At 41.8% G+C, this 21,926-nt stretch overlaps 1 protein-coding gene across 1 annotated transcript in view; it reads left to right on the top strand.

Annotated features, from left to right (window-relative positions):
• Window positions 1–21,926, top strand: part of PEX5L (peroxisomal biogenesis factor 5 like) — a 79,671-nt gene that overhangs the window by 10,612 nt on the left and 47,133 nt on the right. The window contains exons 2-4 of the mRNA XM_075938036.1: window positions 9,162–9,273; window positions 17,212–17,421; window positions 20,627–20,753. Coding sequence (XP_075794151.1) covers window positions 9,162–9,273; window positions 17,212–17,421; window positions 20,627–20,753 — 449 coding nt within the window. The remainder of the gene's footprint in view (window positions 1–9,161; window positions 9,274–17,211; window positions 17,422–20,626; window positions 20,754–21,926) is intronic.

The raw sequence follows: 21,926 nt of genomic DNA, 5'->3' as shown, positions 1-21,926 counted from the left end.
CCTCTGGTATCCTGAAAAAAACTCTGCCGTGTCCAGAGAATGCGTTTGCTCTTCTGCTTTTTTTTTTGCGGCAGAGCAAACACGCTCTTTCGGAAGCCCTGTATTCCTCGTTCCACGAGGAAGAAGGGGGCTTTCGAAAGATGGGGTTCTTCCCAAATTTGGCCCAGTTTGGCCAAATTTCAGAAAAGCCTCTTCTGACAAAAGTATCAGAAAAAGCTACGCAAAATGCAGAGCGCATTTTGCATATCTTTTTCCGATAGATCCTCGCAGTCTAGCCGTACCCTCAGTCGCCTCACCAAGTCCCCCTAAATGGGTACAGCAAGTATTCCCTGGGCTTGGGAAGGAGCCAAGAGTAACTGGGGGAGTCTTCGGAGAGCTAGTGGAATGCATCTAAGGGGGTGTCTTTATAGGATAAGCCTCTAGATGAGGCTTTGTTGGGAGCGGGAGAGCAGGAGCAGTCTACATGGGACTGCTGGGGTAAATCTGGGCTGGGTACCACTGCAGGATGAGAGAGATGTACTGAGTGTGGGGGGGGGGTAGGGGCAGCCAGGGCTTGGTAGTGGGGGTGGCCTGCGGATTGTCTGGGTGAATTGATGGCAGCTAGTATATGTGGGTGTTATGGCAATCTCTCTTGCCCTGCCCCACATTAGTGTCCCCCGTTCATCCAGCCATATTCAGGTCCTATCTTACCCAGTTCACTCCCCCTGCCCAATCCTACTAGACCCTGTCTGCCCTCAGCCGCACCCTTTCACCCTCCATCAGCCTCACACCTACTCTGGCAGCAAGAAACTCCTCTCCTTCCTCAACCAGCACTCACACTGTTGAGAGTTCCCTGAGGGCTGCAAGCGAGAAGCAGGAGTCAGGACCAGAAAGCAACCAGGTGGGAAGCCGAGAAGCCATCTGGCTGCTCTGTAATCGCAGCTCAAAGCAGCCCCTGTTTGCAGGGAGGAGTAATTGCAGGGAAATATGGGACGAGGAGGGGGCTAAAGTCGAATTAAGCTATGCAACTTCAGCTACATCAATTGCGTAGCTGAAGTTGAAATAGCTTAATTCGGCTTTTGGCGCTGTCTACATATCAGGAAGTTGAAGAAAGAACACGCTTCCTTCGACTTCCCTTATGCCTCATAAAATTAGGGTTACCATGAGTCAGAGGAACAAGTCCTCCAGCTCGATATTATTTCAAAATAAAGGCTTTCTATATAGACATGCTCTTTGTTATTTCGGAATAATATCCATTATTCTGGAATTACGCTGCTGTGTAGATATACCCGAAGAGTGTTGCTTCCGAGGTTGAGAGGCACTTCGCTGCTGCTTGCCCTTAACATGAGGAAGCCTCATCTTGCCTGCCATAGGTCAGCTCCCAAGCTCCACCTGCCATAGGCAACACAAGTCCTCTCCTAAGAGTCTCAGATCCCCTTGCTACTACAAATTGACACACCCCACCTTTCCAAGCATCTCTCTGGATGCCCAAAACCGGTCCACTGGACACTTGCAATTCCAGAATCACTGCCTCCAAAGAAACAATTTCCACAGCTTATCAATTTCCACAGTACCTCACGCCACTGCTCCACTCAACACACAGCATTTATATGTAATTTCACTGTAAACATACTTCTTTATTTAACAAAATGGAGATTCAAATAGTAGCAAGTAGAAGTATTAGAAACCAATGGTAACATGCATTCTAAAGTCTAGATTTAATTAAGCAAATATTCCAACAGACATGAGACACTTTTTTAATGTCAGTTGCCTCCTAAGTGAAAGATACTGTGTGTTTTCTTGTAACACAAAATACACAAGATCTACGTCTATTCATAAACAGTGCACCTCCTCCTGTCTGTTTCATCCTATAGGCTTCCTTTATTGTAGAATTCACAGTTTCTTATTTAGCCTTGGCCAAGTATCCAAATTGGCATTCATTGTGAGACATACAATACACCAATGGCCAGACAAGGAGATAGATAAAAGGAACCCTTCAAAAGTATCACCTTCTGACCTGTCTTAATTCCAAGACTTTAAGCATCTATATCAGTATACAGACACAAACTCTTAGGCTATGTCTACACTGCACACTTATTTTGAAATAACTCATGTTACAGTAAAACCTGCGCTCTCCGGCATTTAACAATCCAGAAAACTTTAGAAACTGGCAAGTTTCCTATTAGGCCAATACAAATCACCAATCTACTAACCGTTAGCCTTTCTGAAGCCTGTGGTTTCAGAAAACAGTGGGGGTTGCAGATGTTTCCCCCAGGGGTTGCGGCACTTTGGTCCGGCCGGCCAGGAGCTTGGCGCGGCCACACAGTGCGGCGCTTTGGTCCGGCCAGCCGGGGGCTTGATGCAGCCATGCAGCGCTTTGATCCAGCTGGCCAGGGGCTGGGCATGTCCGCGTGGCACTTTGATCTGGCCGGCAACCCTCAGATAACCGGAATTTTTAGATAACCAGAACACCCTAATCCCTGAGCATGCCGGATAACACAGTTTTTACTGTATTTTGAAATAACAGAGTGTGCGTCCACACAGCAAGCCCATTATTTCGAAATAATTCCGAAATAATGGGCTTCTTACTCCAACTTCTGTAACCCTCATTTCACGAGGAGTAAGGGAAGTCGAAGGAAGAATGTTCTTCCTTCGACTTCCTGCTGGGTAGACAGTGCCAAAAGTCGAGTTTAGCTACTTCGACTTTAGCTACGCAATTAACGTAGCTGAATTTGCATATCTTAACTCAACTTTAGCCTACAGCTTAGACGTACCCTTAAATATTATCAGCATATACATTTTGCAATGATTACAATGACTACTGGCTCTCAGTAGAGACTTCACATGCTACTCTTTGGTGAAATAATATGCACATATCTGACCCAAGGAATCCTTGTGTAATCCTCTGCACCCCATGCCTTCTACCATTGGCATCAACGTGCTCCTCGGTCAGATAGAGTAAAGCTGAAGTTAAGGGTGAAGAAGATTATCAAAAGGAAAAGTATAGGAAGTCAGGGAGTGAGAGGGTCTAGAGTCAGGAAGAACTATCACGTAGTAACAATTACTAGTAATAGAAAATTGGAAAGCAGGGAATTCAATAAAAGTGCTTGGTAGCTATATAAAATATTAGTGTGTACTTGCAGATGGGAATGATGGCACAAAACACAGCAGTTCTCCAAGCCCTACAAGCCAAAGTCTTGCTGGAAAGTATGGCAGTTAGTATAGAAAGATTGGCAAGGGTATCTGAATGTGGTGAATGATAGCATGACATAAAATGGAGACCTGCGGATTCCATGTGTGCGCTATGAAACTGTATAAGCTTTATACTGAATGGGAGCATATACAGTTGCTAGCCCATAATGGATTAGAAAAAGGCAAAAGCTCCACATCAGGGACCTAGACTCTCTTTAGAAAGACTAATATCTCATCTCAGATCAGAGCTAAAGATAAGTAAATTATAGTATATGAGAGGGGCTATATCTGCCTCCAGATAGACATTTGTACCACTCAATCTCTCTCCAAAAATATAAATATCCACATCCTCAGTCATGATTATGAGAGTGAAATAATAAAAGAAAGCACATTTGGGGGAAAATAATTTCTTGCAAGAGGAAAAATAAGTTTTTCTAGTCTAGTGTCTGATACAAGTCAGATAAACGAACATGAAATTCATTTCAGTTTAGAAGTGATATTTTGAGCTATTGTCAAGCCTCCTCCAATGTGAAGTTAATAAGGAAGTATTTACCTAGACAGATTTGTAGATATCTTTCAATTAGGACTATGTTTCAAATAAATGAGATTTTGGAAAGCAAAATGTAGCTGTCAGAGACACTGAATTTGTGGCACCCACTAGCTGGGCTGGGATTCGGAAATCAATTAATGATTACACACTGCTCTAGAAATGTAGTTTTTGCATTACTGGCAAATATATAATACTGGAATGGATTATACTATCCCCTTTTATCCTATAATACTGCAGTATAATAAGAGTGCATTATCTAGTTGTTAAAGCACAGGAATGGAATTCAGAAGTTCTGGGTTATACTTCCTGTGCAGCCACAATTTGTGGCAGGACCTTGATCAACTCACTTAATTTCTCATTTCCTCAATTTTCTCATCTACACTGTTGGGGCAATACTTCTCTACCTCTATTTCAATGGTGGTATGAGGCTTAGTTCATTAATATATTCAAGTATTCTGAAGCCTCAGAAGCTGCTGGAGAACCATAAATTATCATTAATACTTTACTATGGATACGAATGTTTCAGAAAACAGGGCCAAATTCATGCCTGAACAACTTCCACTGACTTCAGAGTTACACCCAGTGCTGAATTTGGCACAACCCTGTGGCAGTAATGGAATGCATAATAAATAATCAAAATGTGAGTGAGGGATGTTAGCAAACAGCATGGTATACTTCTCAGGATAGTCAGATGTCTACCCCATACCAGTTTATTGAGGCAAAGGAGTCAGCATATGGGATTCCTTAAGTGTCATGAAATACCTTCCTCAACTGCAAAATCATTACTGTATTGCTGATATGTTGTTTTACTAGAACATATGTACTCTGTGTTTATTATGGTGAAAGAATTAGTAGACACGTATCATGGTTATGTTCTCTAGACTGTTTTGAACACAGACCTTTCCATTGAAGGTTAATCAAAGGAGCAGCCTTTATTATAAGAAGCTTCCCATAAGATTTTAGCCCTTAAGGAAATTAGTGTATGTATCTCAGAGGGAAAGGGCAAGAAGATGAAAGACCGATTTGTTTTTCCCAACAAAATAAAAATGCTAGATGGGAGGCAACACTACTTGGCAAACAGTTAGATCAGGCCTAGGCAAAATACAGCCTGTAGGACAGATCTGCCCCTCTAAGCCACTAGATCCAGCCTGCAGAAACAGTGGGGAACCACAGGCAGACTCCTTGCTTGCCTCGCCTCACCCCACCCCCACACCAGTCAGACAAGTAGCTGCCAGAAGTTTCTCTTTCAAAATTGTGAGACCAGCGTCGTGTGTGTGGAGGGAAGGCTTCAGGCTCTCTCCTGCCCCGAGCACAATTCCATTGGGCGGTTTCTGTCCAGAAACCAACCAATGGGAGCTGCCTGTTTGAACAACAGGCAGCCACGAAGCAGCCACAAAGCACCAAGCCCCTTCCAGCTTGTAGTTATTCACACACGCACTTGGCCCTGCAGCCTGTGCGGGGGACGGGGCAGGCAGGGAGGCTGCTTCAAAAATGTGCTGGGCTGCTGGCTGGGAGTTACCCAGGTAAGTTTCCTGGCCAGAGTCTGCCTCTAGCACCCCAGCCTCTCCCTTCTCCAACCCTCTGCCCCTCACCTCCACATACCCAAACCCTTACCCCCCTCCTGCACCCTTATCCCCTCTCAAATCCAGCACTCCAATCACCTGTCCCACATCACTATCTCCTCATGTCCTAGGTCACAACTCAAACTTCTGCACCCCAATCCCCTTCCCTAGGTCACAACCAAAACCCCTGCACTCCTTCCTGTACCCTAACCCACTACCCTTAGTCACAATCCCCTCTTACTCTAAGTCAGGGTATATCTACACTACCACCCTAGTTTGAACTAGGGTGGTTAATTTAGGCAACCGAAGTTGCAAATGAAGCCCAGGATTTGAATTTCCCAGGCTTCATTTGCATATTGCCAGGCGCCGCCATTTTTAAATGTCCGCTAGTTCGGACTAGGTAGTTCGGATTAGGCTTCCTATTCCGAACTACCGGTACACCTCGTTCTACGAGGAGTAACGGTAGTTCGGAATAGGAAGCCTAATCCGAACTACCTAGTCCGTGCCGCGTGTAGCCGCGGGCACGGAGTCTGAACTAGCTGACATTTAAAAACGGCGGCGCCCGGCAATATGCAAATGAAGCCCGGGAAATTCAAATCCTAGTCTTCATTTGCAACTTCGGTTGCCTACATTAACCACCCTAGTTCGAACTAGGGTGGTAGTGTAGAAATACCCTCACATACTAAATCCCAGCAACCCAATCCCCTGCTCTAGGTCACAACCCCTTCCTGTCTTAGGTCGCAACACAAACCCGTGTACCCCAGTCCACTGCCCCAGGTCACAACCACCTCCTTCACCCAAACTCCCTCTCAGACCCCACACTCCCTCCTGCACCCCAATCCCTTACCCCAAGCTCCCTTCTGTATGCAACCTCCATCCCAGACCCCACACTTCCTCCATTAATATCTTGGAAGAGTGCGTCCCTCAGCCACTTCCCAAATTCTTGGAGTCTTCCTTCCTCCCCGCCCCCCGGTCAAAAATTATTGCCCACCCCGAGTTAGATCAATTGCATTTGCTGGAAGCATACAAATTTCAGAGGACAATGGTAGGGGAGACAATCTTAAGTCTGCATTTTGGTGGCAGAATTTTAACAAGGGGCTTCTGAGCTGCCCCTCCATCACTAATATCATCCTCATGAATGACAGTTGGTTTGTGGTCAGAACAACATAAAAAAGAAATGACTTGGAGAGTGGGAACCAGACAGCTATGGGGGAAACCCCCCAAATCTCCCATCTTTTATCATCTCCAAACCACACCTGAATCCATATGAGAGATTCAGATCCATTCAGACTCGAATCCTCCCTCTTCTCCCCAACACTGACATAATCGCTTCCCCAAATTTCTACTGCCATCCTCCCTTCACTACTCCTCAGACTTGACCTGCTCTTCTGTTAACCTATGCTCCTCCAATAGACTAGCAGATCCCCCCCACCTCAACTGACAATCCTGACTCTCTCCATTCCCATGACCCTCAATATCCCCATCCTTCCTTTACCTTCCATATATCCCTGTAAGGTAAAGTTCCAGAGACTGTAATCATATTTTAAACTGATCCTATTCTATGCGATAGTTAAAAAGTTACAGAAATATTAGCATTTGCTATTAAATCCTATCGTTTTTTTAAAGAAATCTAGAGTTTCATTCCTAACAAATTCTATAGGAGTTTTCTAAGAACTCTAGCATGTCACAAACACACCTTGGAAGATCCCACTGACTCAGAAGCTTTGACAACCTGCTGGGTGAGCTTTTCTTCATCAGGACATATATCTTCAACATTGCAAAATCCTGGAAGAAGAGTTCTTGCTGATGCATGATCCTACAATGGAATCCTTAAATGCAAGATGGAAAAAAGGATAAAGGCCTACTTGATGATCATGAGAGATGAATTCTTTTAGATCATTACAAAGAAGGAGAGCCTGAAAATACTAATGTTAGTTTGGACAAACATCACCTAAGAATCCAACTGATTTACCCCTCCCACTAAAATGAGTAGAATCATATAATACCTACTGAAACTTAAAATTACAAGTGGAACGTACAATACAAAGAGACATGTTAAGTACCAACATGTCTGACACACCAACAATATTTGGTGGAAATTTAGCTCTCAAATCTATGAGTGCTGACGGATCCACCACTAAAGACCCCTGCATCTGCAATAAATGCAGTTTATAGATCAAATGCAGGCATTCACTAAAATTACCAAATTACTATACGTGCATCAAAAGGGCTGAATGTGCCATTACACTGTAATCCCTAAATTCCAAATTATATACTCAATGGAAAACACTTATGAAAAGCAGTGATTAAGTCTCTTGTAAGGTGCACTTATAGTTTGACTATATAGGTACCAGGATTCGTGTGCATGGGAATCTATGCTATTGCCAAATTTTCAAACCAGCTTCTAAAATTCCTCATGCATCCATTGGCACACACAAATTGAGCACTCATCTCACCAACTCCTGTGCTTGTGAAAGTCTACCTAGAGTGCACAAATGTAGGATGCTGATCATATCAGTGGGTGCACATGCCAAACATACATGCTCACATAAGGGCCACTTGGAAAATTTGACTCTTCACAAAAATGGACATGCTCCTCCGCATATTTCTCCATCTCCAGTTTGTCACTGTATGAAGTACTTTGTCTTGCAAGCTGCTGAGCATGCTAGGGGTGTAGAATCAAACCTTATAAGAACAGTGAAACTGAGCAGTTCTGCTGCCCTCAATAATTTGAGATTCTGTTGTCCTGGGTACGTGCTGACGCACATCAGAGTGTATTTTATACATTATTTAATAGACACTAACTCTTAAGATGGCTGTTGACAGAGGTCATACAGGGATGAGAAAATGCCTTTGAGCCAATTCAAAACCATTCAAACATCCTGGGCTTGAAAGTTCAACTCATGTTCAAAGTGTTGTGGGGTTCATGTGCCACTTAATAAAAAATTTGGAAAAGGGAGAATAGAAAAAGGGGAGAGCAAAAGGGGAGGATGAAAATGGGGAAGAAAGAGACTGAGATAAAAAGAGCAGAGGAGAAAACATTCTTAACGATAAAATAAAGTGAATGCATACCAACAAAAGGGCATCCAGTTGTTTCTGCAGATGCCATGATGCCGCAAAAAGAACAGCAAAGAGTCAATTGCAGCTCCGGGGCAATAACTGAATTCTTTTATCCCCAATTTTTGCTGTAGCCCAGGTTGATCTTTGGCAAGCAGAAAATCTGAATTGAATCTCCCTTAAAAAACACCAAACTAATGCTGTAAAAATTACAGCACTGAATAGTTCAAAACCCAAAGTAGATTTAAACCCTACACAGCCAAAAACCAATTCAAAAGATTAATAAACAGTTTGCCCTATGTCATTCATATGTTCTTGCATTCCACAAAAGTGTCTCATGTAACAGGTTATATTGAATACAGTAATGCATATTTTCTAATATAAATCATGTTAAAGTTCTGCATGAGTGAGTTATTAGTGGGAAAAGGATGCCCCCCCCATACACCACCAACGGTCAACATTTACTGGTCATTCCCATCCAGATGATATAAAAAGTGAAATTCATTCATTCATGCCACTAGGCATTCACTCATTTGGCCCATAGTCACTAGCATGTAAACAATTGCTATATAAGAATCATCTTGGTACTTTACTGCCATAAAGCTTATTAAATTTGAGCATAATTTTAAGACATTCAGTAATTAAAAGTATATGTTCAAACCCAAAGCGCATGGACCTTAGAAAATGGTGACAATCACTCGAGTCTCTCTTTTCTCCCATAAGTAGAAATTGTTCACATTCTGGTGTAAGGATGCATTTTTATTTCTTTAGATTCTGCATCTCAACAAAGTTCTTTGACCTTTGTGTTTTTCTGTTGCCAGCTAGTGAATGAGCAACAAGAAAGCAGACCCCTCCTGAGCCCCTCCATTGATGACTTTCTCTGTGAAACTAAACCAGAAGCCATTGCAAGGCCAGTAACATCAAATACAGCTGGTAATTAATTTTCGTTATCATCCCGCTTTAATGGAAGAGAAATATTTTTCATTTTTTCTTAATTATGCTATATTTATGGTAACATATTTGTTTCTTATTCTTAAATCAAACAAGATACATTGATATATTTACAAAACTGAGTTGATAGTACGTTACAAATGGACTAATCTGGGAGTTGCAAAACTTTGTTGATTAGGCTTTGGTTTTACAAAATCAAAACTTAAACATTGGGTTGTTCAGATTCAGGTCTTAAATTATACCAAAGGTTCAGAGGGCTGAGATAAGTGGTTCTGATTTTAGTCCATTGGGAAAGTGGTTTTGGTTTGGTAATTCCTCGGCCTCAATGTTGTTTTGCAAAAATGTAACCATGTTTGGGTTACATCTAGTGCTCCCGGGGGAACTCTACACCACCACACAATGCAGAATTTTTCAGAAATGAACATTGTACACGTAGAATTTCCTTTCCCCCACAGAAGTGGGCTGCAGTGGAGGATAGATCCATTCATGGAGGATAGGTGCTTCAGTGTTTATTAGCTGGGATGGGTAGAAATGGCATCACTAGCTTCTGTTTGTCAGAAGCTTGGAATGGCGATGGAGCAGGATCACTTGATGATTCCCTGTTCTGTTCATTCCCTCTGGGGTACCAGGCATTGGCCACTGTCAAAAGCCAGGATACTGGGCTATAGAGACCCTTTGGTCTGACCCAGTTATGGCCATTCTAATGTAGCTACTGGACTCAGCAGAACCCAGCTTGCAAATAGACAGTGCTGGGAAGTGGGAGAGGGAGCTAGATGGTTCCTGGCACTGCCAGGCTGGCAGCTGCAGTTCCCAGTATGCCCTGAAGGAAGGAGAGGGCAGTGTGCAGAAAACACTGCAAGCCTCTGACTGAGCATCAGGCTGTTTCTCCTTTTGGAACCCTGGGCTCTAGGGGTTGGGGGGAGGAGAGAGGAGAATGGGAGTCCAGGCAAGGTGGGGAGGGAGGTCTGACCGCTGGGCTCTGGGAAGGATGGAATTCAGGTGTATTGGCTGGAGGGGGCCCCCTAAAGATAGACTCTGCGAAGGAAGGGTTGTGGGCAGTGTTCCCTCTAAGCTGCATGGCAGCACAACATCACAGGTGACTAATCAGCCCCGCCCAGTCAGAGGCTCAGGGCTCACTGTAGGGAGCTAGCTGACTGACGGGGGGGGGGGGGGGTTGGGTTGATTAATCACCTCTGAAGCTGTGCTGCCCCCCAGCTTAGAGGGAACACTGGTTGTAGGTATTTGCCCCCTGGCTGAGCCTGGGGTGTGATGGGAGCAGAAAATCAGGAACTGAGTTGTCATAAGGGTTTCTTCGACTCTCTACTCAGGAATTTTTGTGGGAGTCTGTATTATTACAGACATATTTGCTGACAGGTATTTTGAAATATATTAACAAAATAATTTAAACTGCATGATCATGTAGTGTTATTTTGACAGCATTTGCAGAATTTTAGAATACTGTGCACAGACTTTGTAATTTTGGTGCATAATTTTTACTTTTTCCATGCAAAATGCCCCCAGGAGTAATCTAGTTCTTGTTTTTTCCAAACTTCCTTAATTTAGAGTTGATGGTTTTTGATAAAGGCTTAAGTAATGGCCCCGGGCTTTGTCTAGATATTATCTTACTTCTACAAAGTTCATTTAATCTATAATGAAGTCTTGAAGGCTTTTGTAATGAATATGGTCATTCCAGTTGTGAAGTAAGATTCTTCGCAAACCCAGAGCACTTTTGTAACCCCATTAGTGAGTATGTGTTACAGGTCCCTGTCTGTGCCTGATCTATCAAAGATATGAGTCTGTTACAGCCCTACTTTGAGCTGTAGCAGTTCATGCTTAGCTGGAAGCCACCAACTATGCTCTGCTGGAGTAAATTTCAGTTAATAACAAAAAATATTCATCTTTGTCTAAATTGTGGCAAAATTTCTGGTGGATAGTATTCTGCCTAATACCTGTGCTACTGCTGTTAAATTCATTTGGAAAGCTAATTATCATTGAAATCTCTTCTTGTATAAGTCCGCCCTTTACCCCACCCCAGCATTTGCACTAAATGCAAGAATGCTGTTTTACTTCCCTACTTTATTGGCCACAGTGGAGCTTTAGGTATAAAGTTGCTTGATGAAAAGCATGAGCCAAATATTACTCCATTTCTGCTTCTCAAAATCACACTCGCCTTCCTGCCACTAATTCTTTATTACTTATAGACTTTGAGCACTTGGGAGGGGTGGCATGAGAAATACTAAAATGTTATCCTCTTCCCACTGGGAAAATAGCAGAAAACTTAAAGCTGAGCTCCGGAGCTTTGCTATTGAAAGAATGTAGTACATTTCTTATTTGTCTTGTGTTTCAATAAGATAAGGCAAGTAATAAAAATGACAAGGTAATCCTGAAAGCACTCAAAATGGAGAAAAGTATACTGTCTGGCAGGATAGGCTTTTGAGATTTTGGTGTTGCTATTCTGTGGCATGGTCAGAGGTAATAAGCCACTTGCATTGTATAAAGGCTAACCAAAATAAATTTATCTGAGGGACAATGTAGTCAACACCACTACCATATTTTATAAAACAGCGTGTCTTGTTACAAGCCATTGAATAGCCAAGTGGAGAATGCTAATTTGTGCTTATACATTTTGCTTTGGCTACTATTTATGAATTAATTCTGCACATTGAAAAAGTTTCAGCTGGATGGTACTTGCCAGTTGCAACCTGAAACATGCATAGAATTTGTGTACACAATACTACTTTGTATGCCCAGCCGGGTAACTGATATATTTGTGTTTGTAGTAACCTAATTTTCAAATGCAGTGAAGGCAATTATGCTTACAAATTAGGCACACATCTGTACATGTATTTATATGCTAGCTGGGCTGACAGTTTGCCTGACTATATTTTAACAGCTGTGAAGGGAAAAAATGCTCCCTATAAGCAGGACTGGCAATGATATTACAATAATGCACCATGAAAGAAGGCCACTTCAGAGCTACACCTCCTATTTCATCATGTCAGATTCTTTCAACAAGTCACCAGCAATGGACATGTGGCCTCTTCCAGGATATTTCTTGTTTTCATTATCTTCCACCTTCCCTTGTTGGTACTTCCCTGCTCAGTTATGATATTGATCACATCATACCCCAAACACTTTTAGAATTCCAAAGTCAGAAATGAATTCCCTGATCAAGACTTAAAAGATGAAAAAAAAAAACAATCACCGAAGACTTCATCCTGCGCTTTGGAAAACTGAATTGTAAAGGTTGCTGAAATAATGCTGAGTCTGAAACTACGCCATCAAAAGTAACGACATTCAGGATTAAGGCATGATAATTATTTAAAATGCTAGCATCTAGAGGACACAACCAGGTTGGGCTCTACTATGGTAGGTACAAACATAATAAATGACAAAGAATCCTTCCTAAGTCACTGGTTAAGACTACATACCCTTGGTGTCATCAAAAAAGGCTATGCTACAATGTGTGCTGATGGGCTGTATGAACTCTTCCAAGCCCAATATATTGCAGGAGATTCTGCATAATAGGAAGGGATTTCAGCTGAAGTATTGCTGATGTCTTTGTAATACCTTTGAAAATATTGAAGATAACTATACATCATTTATGCTGAATTCCCAGCATACCTTCACTTCTTTCTTACACATGCTCAAGAAAATATTAGCCAAATCTAAGCCCATGCTTATATGAATATCATTACTAAATAAACCAAATGCAATTAACTGAAAGGCAGAAGCCTCACCCAAGGTTTCAGCACAGTAATTTTGCAATGTATTTTATGCGTAACCCTTCTATCAGGTAGCACCAGCGGCAGCCAGAGCCGGGTTTAATATCTAGGGATTCCTCTCCATCCATCCAACACAGAACTAAGTCGAGCCTCCACCTAGTAAACTGGGAAATTCACACAACATCCCTGGTCCCCTCTGAGAGGCAATGCTTCCTCACTCGCAAGCATGAAGTCTTGAGTATAGAAAAGAAATCTTTAATAAAAGGGGAGAAAAGTAACGTGGCGTTAATTCGGGAAAACATCACAGAGTTCATAACCAAAATCATGAGTAACAGTTCTACCCCAAGTAGGTTGGGCAATGTCCTTTTCCTCTCAAGTCCAGCAATGTAAATGTCCCCTTCTATGCACCCCACTCACCAGTTGCTGCCCTTGGTCAGAGCAGACCCAGAGTTCAGAGGTGCATCTTCAGAGTTCACCTCCCATTTTGAGAGGCAGAAGGTAAAGAGGTATCTTGCTCACACTGCTGGTCACTCGCCATCCACCAACTCAATGCGCTCTGCTGCCGCTTTGCTGGCCATTTGTCGACCCTTGCTGCTGACACTCTGCTGGCCGCTCATTGCGCCTCTCCATCACCACTCTGCTGGCTGCTCATCATGCTGCCTCTGCTCATCGCATCTTCTCTGGCTTGTGGTGGGTTTGGCTTTGGGCCAAACCTAGTGATTTCAGTTCTTGGCTCAAAGCACAATCCGGCCACAAGAGAGTCCAGCATCCACTGGAGTAAATATAAAATAATAAAAGATTCTCCTTACGGAGTCTGTTCTAGTTCTATCATTAGAACAGGGGGGAGAAACAAGTTGAACCAGTTTTACAGCTCCTGCCTGGAGGACATGCAGTCTGCTGATTCAGAGTCTCTCTCACTTCACAGAGCTTTGCCAAGGGAACCTGTGTCCATCCGAAGTGCTTTACACTGATAGTCTCTCTTCTTTGAGCTGAATTAAACACAGTCTGACTTTTCTGCATTCCCACAATAATTTCAAGCATTAGTGATCATATCTCAATTCCTACATTTAGTGTTAACACAATTTGTGACCCCACAAAAACCAAAATTGTTAGAATGGTGTTTTGCCCATTGTAACAGTTGAATATCTAGCAGGCCTAAACAAAATGAGTGAATGGTATTTACATGCGCACATCCAGAATCTCATTCTTTAAACCGAGAATGTTTCTCTCCGTTGTGCCAGGTTAAGCACAGACTTTCTTCTTTTGTATTCTCCTAATAATTTCAGACATTGCAATTAGTATTAACACAATTTGTGACCTAACACCTCATCGCAATGAGTAAAACACCATTGGAACAGCCAAATACCTAACATATCTAAGTGAAGCAGGGGAAACTGTATTTACATAAACACACCGAGGATTTCTTTCCCATTCCAGCTGGCTGAAATGGAAGCATTGATTCAGACCCTTCTTACATATGAATAGGAAGAGCCAAGTTTCCCTGTCCGATGTAGTAGAAAACCATGGTGATGAATGCTATGGTAGTGACTATAAATTAATCAATATTTCATAAAAAATGGGAGATTGATCTAATATGAGCTGCCTTCCACAAATGTGCCAAAACCAACAAAGAACGTCTAAAATGTACAGATAACTTACAGATGTAACAAAATAAACCTTGGTCAACAGCACTAAAGAAAACCCTACAAACCTGACCTGCACCTACAATATTAGGAACTATAAGTGTCTTCAGTTATCAACCCATGCTTTCGAACATCTGGGAAATTGTTTCTTTCTTTCCTCCTTTCACCTTGGAGTTTGTTATATGCAGTTAGAGGATTAAAACTGTTTACCTTGAATGCAGTCAGTTTAGCATATGGGCTTTTGGAAATCTGAAATGTATCTGCTTATCCTTGTACATCTAAGACGACAAAAGGATGCTTAATATGTAATACATAGTCCTTAATTATAATTTCAGATGATATTTTGAGACCGTTTTGAAAATATTGGACTGCTTTCACATAATCTCGTGGGCTATTTCTACACTGCAGGCTTCTTGCACAAGAAGCCTTTTCCACAAGAGTTTTTGTGCAAAAACTTCTTGCACAAGAGCACGTCCACACCTCAAAGCACATTACAAAAGTGATGTGCTTTTTGCACAGGAGAGCATCCATACTGCATGGATGCTCTTGTGCAAGAAAGCTCTGATGACCATTCACAGAATGGCCATCAGAGCACTTGTGCTTTTTCCCTTTGGAGCATCTAAATTTCCCTTCTTGCACAATAGCTGTAGCACAAAAGGGAGTTATGCCTCGTAGAAGGAGGTTTACCTACATCAGCAAAAGCCCTCTGTTTTGCTGTTTTACTGCTGATTTACTTGAGCAAAAGCGCATTTGAGGTGTGGACACTCAGCAGGTTTTTGCGCAAAAACCTTGCAGTGTAGACATAGCCTCATTTTTTTAATGATCTATAAGGCTGTCCCTTTCCATTAATCTACTGAAAACAGAGGAATTCTTGTATTTCTTTTTGCACTGATGGCAGTTATTAGGTATGGAACTGCTGAATTGATAAATACAGGTTTTTTAAAAAGAGTTAAATTGCAGGACAATACAGAAAAATTAGCAGCTTCAAGATTTCAGTGAAATGAGATTAAAAATAATACCAACTCAAACTGTTAGAATCACTAACCCTTTTATTGGAAGTGGGGATTATTTCTACTTCTAATTACTTCTAATCACCAAAGCAATATGAAGCTTTCAATAGGAAAATGGAACATTAAATTAAATGAAACTGAATAACTGTTCTTCTTTTAGCACAAATAGGTTAGAGTAATGAATATAGGTACTTCAGGTAGTTAAAGGGGTAGCATTATTTTTAAATGAATTCTTAAATTAAATTGTAAGTGCTATGCCTGCCCCAAAATATCCCTGCCACTTTTCTTGCTTTACAGTCAAATTTGCCTATTTTTGCAAATAAAACTCCGTCCTTCATTATGTGGAAGATCCATATAAACAACAATGAAATTTGACGAACTCCACAGGCAAAATTGTGCAACTGAGTATAGACTGCTGCCAAAAATGCAAACTTAAAAAAAGGAAAAAAGAGAAAAATATGCTTTCCTTAATGCCTGTTAAATAATGTTATATGTTATTTGTGTGAATAAATAGGTAAAATATTTCAGACAAATAAGATTTTTATGTTGACAGTGGCTCTTTAATAAGATCATTAGCAGTTTAGCTTAGTGTAAATTACTTGGATTGTCCAAAAACTAATTACTCAGCACATTTTAGACTGATATTTTCAGAGGTATCTAAAGGATTTGTATGCCACTCTATTCTTAAATTTAGTGGGAACTAAGTATCTAAATCTCCTAGATGGCTTTGAAATATCCTCCCTCTAATGCTAACTATGCAGGGCCAGCCAACCCCTCCTTGGCTTACCCATATGAACAGTCCCCAAAACTTTGCGGGATGAGTTGCCTGAGTAGGGCAAGCATGGATTGTCTCACGGATTGTCTCAGAGTGTTATTTTTCACTGGGAGGATCGTGAAAGGAATGTTTTCAAAGCAGTTAGCTGGAATCAGTGGAAGTCATTTAGCGAACTCCTTACATGCAGCTTTGAAAATCTACCTGGGAACACAAAAGGATCGCAAACTATAAAGTAAAGCTAAAGCTGATTCACAGTTTACAATCTTCTCCCAAGTAAGAGCACAATACGGTAGTAATGTCATAAGCAGCTGGTACTCAGACGGGTTTTAACTGCTTTCTGTACTTTATAATTGGTGAGACTGGTTGTAATCTTCTTTCAGAGCTGAGCTGTATAATACTGGGACAACCAGATCAAATTAGAAACTCTGGACTAAACTTTCAAAAATGACTAGTGATTTCTGCTGCCAACTTGGGACACTTTGAAAGGGTCTCGTTTTCAGAGTCTTCTCAGCCCTTTCTGAAAATCAGGCCCTTTCATAGATTACTCAGGACTAGCACCCAGAAAGCAGAGTCACCCAAAGAAAATTACTAATCCCTTTTCAGAATCTTAATCATAGTTCTAACCCAATAACCTTGTAACATCTACTGCAGTCAAATGCAAAAAGTGTTTAATTTAACTCAAATTTGCATTAGTCAATTAAAACAAATTCAGATAAATTAAAACCGAGCACAAACAACAGAGTTCTAACATTTTGCATCTCTGATAGTATTATCAACTGGTCTGGATCTCTTGGATCTGAGTGAACCTGTCTTACAAACCCAAAGCAAGACCAAGAAGCCTGAGAATGCATCAAGAGGAGAAAACTTAAAGGCTTTAACCCACAGAAAGAAGACAGACAACTCAGACCTTATACAAATGGATTCTGAGCAGAAGGTCCAGACTGTGAGAGCTCCAGAGAAGTCATCATTAGACTTAGGTAAGAGCTGGTTATTTCATCAGTGCCACTCAGCCAGGTGTAATTTTACTAATTCCTCCTTGCTGCTATCAGAAAATAGCACACAGGGACATCTTCTCCATTGCCATGTCCCTTCTGTGGACATTTACACCCCTACACAGTGCAAGTAAATTGTGATTTAGGAGCAGATTATATCCATTTTACTCTACATTCTACACAGCCAGAGGAGGCTGTGAAGGCTAGGACTATAACAGAGTTTAAAGAGAAGCTAGATAATTTCATGGAGGTTAGGTCCATAAAAGGCTATTAGCCAGGGGATAAAATGGTGTCCTTGGCCTCTGTTTGTCAGAGGCTGGAGAGGGATGGCAGGAGACAAATCGCTTGATCATTGTCTTCGGTCCACCCTCTCTGGGGCACCTGATACTGGCCACTGTCGGCAGACAGGATACTGGGCTAGATGGACCTTTGGTCTGACCCAATACGGCCGTTCTTATGTTCTATATATGTACTCTCAATGTGCTCTGGTGTGAAAATGCTTACACAGGGTGCAGGGCAATGGAGAAGCCTAGTGCCCATACTTTGGTAAGAGAGAAAAGTATTTTTATAACGAAGGGGTGCTGTTAAATGCAAAAAAAAAAAAAAAAAAATCACACACAACCACACACCAATCTTTCTTTTTCCAAGATGCCATTCAGGTATGTCCAGGGCTAGCAATGGAGGGGGCGCAAAGGGACCAGCTGTCCCGGGGCCTAGTGATTTAAAAGGGCCCTGAGCGCTGCTACCATAGCAACAGCAATGACCAGAGCCCTAGGCCCTGTAGATCACTGCTAGAGCCCCGCACAGGATGGGCTGGGTGGCACAGAGGGCTGCTGCTGATCCTACTCCTGCCTGATATTTACACTGCCATCAGACACCCAAGGCTGGCCCATACCAGATGACTCCGGCTAATGGGGCTCAAGATAAGGGGGGAATTTAACTGAGATGTAGACATGGAGGCTGAGGATGCAGCTTAAACTGATACCCTCTTGCCATACATGGTCCTAGCCCAATGCCTACACTGCAGTTATGCAGCCTGAGCTCCACAAGACTAAGTTAGCTGACACAAGCCAGCTGCAGGTTTAACACTGCAGTACAGACATCCGCTCAGTGTCAGTTGTGAGGATCTTGTGATTTGAGCACTTATCAATTAAGTTACGTCTATACTGCAGCGCTATTTCGGGATACTAGAGACAATTTATTTCAAAATAAGTGATGTGAAGACAGAGCCAAATTTTGAAATAAGCTATTTTGAAATGGACTCGAAATAAGCTATGCCCACGTTTCTCAGACTGGGCCCTGGGCCCCGACCCCCCTTGGGGGTTGCGAGTGACTTAAAGGGGGGTTGTGGTATCACAAAGTTTGAGAACCCCCAAGCTACGCAATTTGTGTAGCTCAAATTGCGTAGCTTATTTTGAGCTACAGGTGCAGTGTAAATGCATCCTTAGTGGCTGGGCCCTGTCCACAAACTCAATCTGCAGTGTTGAGCAGACAGCCATTGGGATAATACATTTCCAAGCGGGGCTGATTTGAATGTTTATGATCTCTGGCATGTCATCTCTCACTAACCATTTCACCTTAGCTTTTAATCACCAAGATGGCAGCTACTAGAAAGAGGCTTAAAAATGCCAAGTTTTAATTAAATGTAAACCAATAATTTACAAACGATGTGTGGTGCTTCTTGTGAAGAGGACTCTCAGAACTTAAAATCACTGGGAGGCAACTTTCTTAAAACTCCTTCCAGATTGTCTCTGAGTGGGATCTTCAAAAGCACCTGAATGACTTAGGTGCCTTCTCTTATTGATAGGTGCCTAATTAACACAGACTAACAGATTTTTTTTAAAATCTCTCCCTCTTGTTTTCCAGTAATTAGTTGCTGAAAACTGAATGCAGTATTCTAGGTGTTGTCTCCCAGAATTATGTACAGAAAGACTAGTATACATTAAACAGCAAAGGGTTTGAGATGAAGGACTGGAGCTATAAATATTAAATACAGGTAAAGAATAGGAAGATAGCAGCGTCTTTTAAAAATATCATCTAACATACCTGTGCTATGCTGGGTAATATAAGGCACAACTACTAATGCGTCAACGTATGTGCAAATGAGGAACCATAAGTGTCCATCCTGGACTACTGAATGCTCTGAGAAAGGTTTTGAAAATGAATGAAGTTCCAACAAAATCCTCATTAAAAAACAATGAAGTCATCACAAGGGAGTATTATTAGAAGTAAAAGCAAGACACAACTCTCAAACCAGTCAGATTCATTTTAGACCTTCCTTTCTAAATCAACAGATATCGCAAATGCATACTGTACTTGTAACATACTGCTTTGCCTACATACATCAGCCGCTGAAAAGCAGTGGAAAGTCAGAGTTCCATTCTTGGCTCAAGCACAGTGTTCATACAGATTATCAAAACCTCGTCACTGGATAACATTTGGCAGGATACGGATTTTGTGAAGTTAAATTCAGTTTATTTCCTTCTAAACTGTCCTAAACCTGAATCATTTCCAACTGCAAGAGAGAAATTGACAAGGGAAATGTGATCTGTCTGAAGATAACAGCATTTCTTTCCATCAGGATAAATCTGTTAAAGACTCTGATGTTCAAGAGGCCCTCAATCTCCAATCTTATTTTTTTTATTTAGTGCCTCTGCAATATGTCTAGAGAAGATTATTTTGTTATCCAGATGTCTGGAGACCTTAATAAACATGAAAATCAATTCAGACATGTGACTAAATGATTTAATTGCCTCCATAACCATTTATACCCATAAACTACAGATGCTAAAAGAGAGGCTTGATTTTCAAAATCTGGCCCAAATAAAACTATAGGTTAAAAATAACCAAAACAATGAAGAAGCTGCCACACTCTCAGCAATTTATATAATTTACATTGAAATAACTGAATTCACAGTCTCACTCATTTCCGGTACAAGTATCTTAAAATTTTAGTGACTGAAAATTAGGATTTAGGTAACTCACTGCTGGTTCTCAAATATGTCAGTTTTCCCAGGAATTTCAACTGCCCTAAAATTCATGAGGATTGGGCCCCATCTAGAAATATGCTTTCCAATCATCAAAGAAACACAGATTTAGAGGAGCAATTTCCTCGGCACCTGTATATGGAGCTTCAGACAGAATGTTTTCTGAGTTAGATTCCTTAAAAGATTCTCTTTTTTCCCCTCAGTAAATATTCAGACACAGCTCGAGAAATGGGATGAAGTGAAGTTTCATGGAGAGAGGAACAGCAAAGGTCTTTCAGCTACAGAACGAAAATCTTCATCATCTAGAGCGCCATCAAAAGAGCTGTTATGGTAAAACACTTGATTTCCCGAGAAAATATTTCCAGCTCTGGTGTCTCGGTACTCATTAATGCTATGTTTATGGCGAGTCATAATATTATTTCCTCAAAGAGGCAACATTGATAGTGTTCAGTCAAACATTTTGGACATAATGTAATAAGTATGTCAATTATAAGTTAATTTTTTCCACAGATTTTTAGATGAGTCCTAGTACACTGCTCGGGGAGTTGAGCAGTGCCTGATTCTGCCTTGAAGCAGAGAGAATGCCATGGTGTAGGGGAAATCTGGATAGTAAATCTATCCTCACACTCACCCCACAGTGAAAGTTTCTGTGCGATGGGGCTGGGCCCGGCTCATTGCTCTGGGCATTTCCAACTGACAGAAGGGCAGCTGGGCCAAACCTGAGTGGTGCTACAATTTGGCATGCCAGGAACAGGGAGTAGGGCTCAGCCCCAAAGGACATGAACTGTCATAGCATGGCGAGTGTGGGGCAGTCTTTCTCTCCAGCCTCCCTTACACCAAGGCTGCCCCACCAGATCAGGCAAGGATTAGGTTTCAATGCCAGGATGGAGGATGCATCTATGTAACGGTGGGTCACAAAAAATTTTAAAAATTTTAAAAATAAAGAAAAAATGGGTCACCTTCATAAAACATTTGGGAACCACTGACAAATGACAGCATCTCTCATAGCCTGGTAAAGTTCTGTCTGTCAAACAGTCACTAGGCTGCTGTGTCAGGGTCCCAGTAGGCTAGACCTTTGTGCTGCTATCCTGCCCTTGGTCTGGGCAGGCTGCAGCACTGCTTTTTTGCTTGGTCACTCTGGCATGCTGTATAGGCACAAGTGTTCCAGTCACCTGATGATGAAGCAGACAGAGAGGCTTTGTCAATGTTCCAAAAACAAATCACTCTTTAGATAGCATGACAAATTTGCAAAATGGACAGCATGCTTGTCTACATTTTTCTACCTGTTTCCTCATCACTATTGGCAGTTTTTGAGCATAGAATAGAATCCTTAAGGAGTCCAGACCTCCCTTCTGCACATGGCTTCTCTTCTGAATCATGGAGTTCATGATGGAGTGCAGCCAGCTTCCTTCATCCTCAGGTGGTCCTCCAGTTAAAAAGGACCCCTTCTTACAAAAGCATACCTCTCTCTCTCCTACCCATGCTTTCTGTGTCTCTGAGTTC

The sequence above is a fragment of the Pelodiscus sinensis genome, chromosome 10 (genome assembly GCF_049634645.1).
Source record: "Pelodiscus sinensis isolate JC-2024 chromosome 10, ASM4963464v1, whole genome shotgun sequence".
NCBI lineage: Eukaryota > Metazoa > Chordata > Testudines > Trionychidae > Pelodiscus > Pelodiscus sinensis.
This window is presented reverse-complemented; position numbering and strand designations above follow the sequence as displayed.